General features: G+C 39.6%; 1 protein-coding gene across 2 annotated transcripts in view; it reads right to left on the bottom strand.

Annotated features, from left to right (window-relative positions):
• Window positions 1–640: 640 nt before the first annotated feature.
• Window positions 641–4,141, bottom strand: part of LOC109469863 (2-deoxy-scyllo-inosamine dehydrogenase-like) — a 7,223-nt gene continuing 3,722 nt past the window's right edge. For both annotated transcript variants that reach the window (XM_019768616.1, XM_019768617.1), the window contains exons 3-7: window positions 3,253–3,479; window positions 3,025–3,154; window positions 2,428–2,585; window positions 2,008–2,101; window positions 641–1,679 (exon numbers count right to left, since the gene is read on the bottom strand). In XM_019768616.1, coding sequence (XP_019624175.1) covers window positions 1,405–1,679; window positions 2,008–2,101; window positions 2,428–2,585; window positions 3,025–3,154; window positions 3,253–3,479 — 884 coding nt within the window. In that variant the 3' untranslated portion in view covers window positions 641–1,404. The remainder of the gene's footprint in view (window positions 1,680–2,007; window positions 2,102–2,427; window positions 2,586–3,024; window positions 3,155–3,252; window positions 3,480–4,141) is intronic.

The raw sequence follows: 4,141 nt of genomic DNA, 5'->3' as shown, positions 1-4,141 counted from the left end.
CGTACACACATTACTAAGCTCTTCTATTCCAGCGATTTGTAATATGAATCATTAGCTACAAGCTAATACTAGTACTTAGACATGTTTCTCAACCTTTATACCTATGCAATGCTACATACATCCTGACGTCACATGGATTCAGTGCCCTGTTTAAAATCACGCCTACCTGAATGCTGGGCAAAAGAGACGAAATTCCCATTTCTCTGTAGGGAATTTTCCAATAGTGTTTTTAAAATGGCTCATGCAGACTATGATGAGTTGGAAATCTAAAAGTGAGGCATAGATGGAATGAGATTCCCGAGAACACACTTGTTTACTATATGTTATAAAAATGTTATTATTAGTATAACCTGTATGTACTACAGGGCAGTCACGTACCCAGAACTGTGCCCAAGACTGGTGACTGGTCCACATCCTGTTAACATTGCGCAGACAATTGTCTACACGATATTACATCTGCAGACTGTGTTTTACACGCAATCGCGCACGATTAAGTTAAAACATTGTGGCAATGCTCCTCAACTTCAATGCTGTTACTAGTATACAATATTAGAAAAAGAGCAGTAGAAAAATGAACATATTAAATCTTGAACTAGTAGTTTTTGTCAAATTTGGGCAATGGCAAGATCTCCTGAAACTTGATACCACGGTAAAATAGACTTTGAAAAAGAAAAAGTAACACAAATATGTGGCTATTAAAGGTGTCCCCTACCCAAATCATATTGTGTACAAATCCTATCCTATAACAGAATGATATTTGAAAACAAAAACGAACAGGTGGTTAAAAGTGCTTAGAGGCCCAACATTTTAATACCTCTTCCTTAGCCTAAGGCCTCACAAAGAGTAAGGAATTACAGGCAAGTGTGTGTGTGGTATTAAACTTTTTAAGTGCACTTGATGATATCCTGTTCAAGCGTTCCAATTATACATTATTACAACCAGGACAACACATCATAAATATGAAAAAAATGATACACACTGGCTGCTCAAAATTGATCAACTCAGCATGACCATAAGCATCAATCAAGCTATTTTTTACAATATATTTTATTTTCACTCCTTGATTTTCCTGCTTCTTTTTAAACCTGGAAAGACCATAGATAATTGAAGCTATCACCAAATATGATCATTCAGAGCATTTTACCCAAGATTGCATCCATATCTAAGTTCAACACATTGTAGATGTAAATTAAGGAATAGATAAAATAGCACCTCTTTTATACAAGGAAAATAATGACCCCTTATACTAAGGAGCCCTCTTTCCTAACATTGCCCCAGATATTGGTAATATTGGAAAAAATGTCACCTTACAACCCTCATGCACAAAATGTACTACATACATTAGCCTCCTCATTTAATAACTGCACCATACATGAGATAAACTGTATACATTGTTGCATTCCCCTATAGTCCTGAGGGCTGCAGCAATGCCTTGGTGATCTCCCCATTCTTCAGCATTTCGATTGCATCCTGGTAGTCCTCCATGGGGAACACTTTCACACAGAGCTGCTGGAAGCTGAGGTAGTCAGCAGCCATGTTGTTGACGAGAGAGATGGCCTTGGGGAAGCAGAAGGGGTTGATTCTGGAGGTCAGAATGGTGATTTCCTTCATCCAGGCATCGTGAGGGTTGAAGCTGAGCTGTTTGTCAGCTGGGCAACAACCAAAAATCAGCAACTTTCCTGCAGGAGGGGACAAGGCTTAGTGATTAGAATGAAAAACCTCAACTTTGCAATAATGAGACAATGACACATTATTTTCAGGTGGTGGCAATTTTGTCTGTGAAAAGTGATTTACTGTGCACCATAGTTGTAAATCTCAAGGAGAACAACTGACTTTACATGTGTCAAAAGCAAAAAGTGTTCTGAATTACAATGGAGGGATTAGAACCTGCAACCTTCTGATTAATGAATGCTCTTAAAAGCTTAGCAGACACAGGCTGTCACACTGATGCCTGAAAAGATATTGTCCATACTGCTATATTAAAGTTTAATATATTTTCTATTTCACCTCCAGGCCTCAGCCAAGGGATGGCTTGTTGTATTGCCATGGGAACCCCACTGGTGTCAACAACCACATCGAACCCAAAGTCATCAGCATCATTCTGTAAATGTTAACAAAATCACAATCATCAGTATCAAAACATTTTCCCATCTGATTCAGAAAATACATTACTTGCTAATGTTCTGCTACATTTGTCGAACTACTTTGAACAAAATGAAAGGAAAGTAAATACAACTGTAAGTGTTAGGTACTGATACTGAAAGTTACATTATATTTTACAGGTAACACTAGATACAGATGAGTTAAAGACACAACCTGTGAGATAAGGATGAGTAAGATAGCTTGACACTAGCACAGTGTTAGTAAAGTAACAGTATACTAATTTAAAACATAGACTAGTAACATTGTGTTACAGTTCCAAGTTACCTGTGTGCTTAGACTTTTCAGCTCAGCAGGTGAGACTCCGTTGCAGCCCTTCCCGATACTCGCCACAGTTTTCCTGCGTACCTCCGATGGCTCACTCACCGTCACATCAGAAAATCCACGATGCTGGAATAAGGCCGCAAATAGCATTCCAATAATACCTGTAATGGAAGTCTCTAACCTTAAGTACTTTCAAAACTACATGTACATGTATGTACCAACAGTTGCCTTAAAGGTTGTAATTTGTTCTTGTACTGTAAAATATATGAATATGTCCTTGTTACCCCGAGTACATGTACAGTAAGAGTCAGATTGGTATTGATGATTTAAAAAATTGATGCAAAGGCAAAGCTAAGGTGAAGTTTACCAAATAACACATCACTCAGTAACAAAAACACCTGTCCTATCAGTACCTTCTTCCTCCTGAGATCACCTTTTCTCACCGCATTTGCACATTATGTATTGGTGTCAAGGTTTGGCAACAAGAGGAAGATTACAGTAATCATAACACCAGAGATACTCCAGATAGAATATTTTTGAATATCAAAACCATGAACAGCTATCCACTACAGTTGATCTTTAAAAACATGAGTCACACACCAGCACCCAGGATTAGAATGCGTGTCCCTGGCAGAAGTGGGCTGATCCTGTCATAGCCATGTAGCACACAGGAGTACGGCTCACACAGGACCGCCTGCTGTAGGGACAGGTCATCTGGTATGCGAAACACCTGTGAACAATAAAAGTACATTGTACCAGTAAACAATACACCCCCCACATATCAACAGTTGGTTAAGTTGAACCTTCAAATTCAAACTGGCAACTCACCTGGTCAGCTGGCACCATACAGAACTCAGCCATGGCACCGTCCCAGAATATCCCCAGGTCGCGGATGTTTTTGGCGCTCTTGCCGGTGGTACAGAGGTGGGGCTGTCCATGGATACAGAACCTGCATCCGTTACAGTTCCCGTTGGGGTTGACACAGACTCTGTCTCCCACCTGCAGTGAGGTGACCATAGTTCCCACTGCATGGACTGTCCCTGCAAACTCATGGCCTTTTAAAGTGGAAACAAAGACTCATTCAGTCATCTTCATGAGCATTTTAAAAAAAATCTACATAAGGCAGGCAACCACAATGCTCATACATAACACTGTAACCTGCAAAAGTGTCACCTGGTACCAAATCCACTATCAAAAACCTATCATGTAGACCCTTTGTGAAGGCCATGTATTACTAATTGAATTATCAATTGTTTTCTCACTGCTAGGTACAGGTTCTACTCAATGGCCAAGCAAAATGTCAGCATTGAAATTACTGATATATGGCCCTTTTGGTAGATTTACCTTTCCCTTACACTCTAAATCCCCCATTAACACCTTTAGTCTGGTGGCAGAGACCGATAAGCGTGCAATGCGGTCCATACAAAGTTTTTTTGTTGTTTCTATATCTCTGAGGTGTGCTCTTTCAGAATCTGAATGATGCCACTCTGTCATCCTTGGGCAATTCGCACAATATGCAAATTAAGGTGGGCATTACTGAAAATCCAGTTTTCGTCAAAATCTCAGTAACTACTCATGGTATCAGAATAATTTTCGTGTCTATCCCCATCTTTTGAGGGATAACGAATTAAATCAAGCCATTTCAGTAAAGTTAGAACCACTATTTTTGCTAAATATGCAAATTTGGGCCGCGCAATATGCAAATTAGGGCGGCCAT

This window comes from Branchiostoma belcheri, unplaced genomic scaffold, assembly GCF_001625305.1.
Source record: "Branchiostoma belcheri isolate BF01 breed outbred unplaced genomic scaffold, Haploidv18h27 scaffold21, whole genome shotgun sequence".
NCBI lineage: Eukaryota > Metazoa > Chordata > Leptocardii > Amphioxiformes > Branchiostomatidae > Branchiostoma > Branchiostoma belcheri.
Note: the sequence above shows the minus strand (reverse complement) of the source record. Positions and strands in the feature narration are given on the sequence as shown.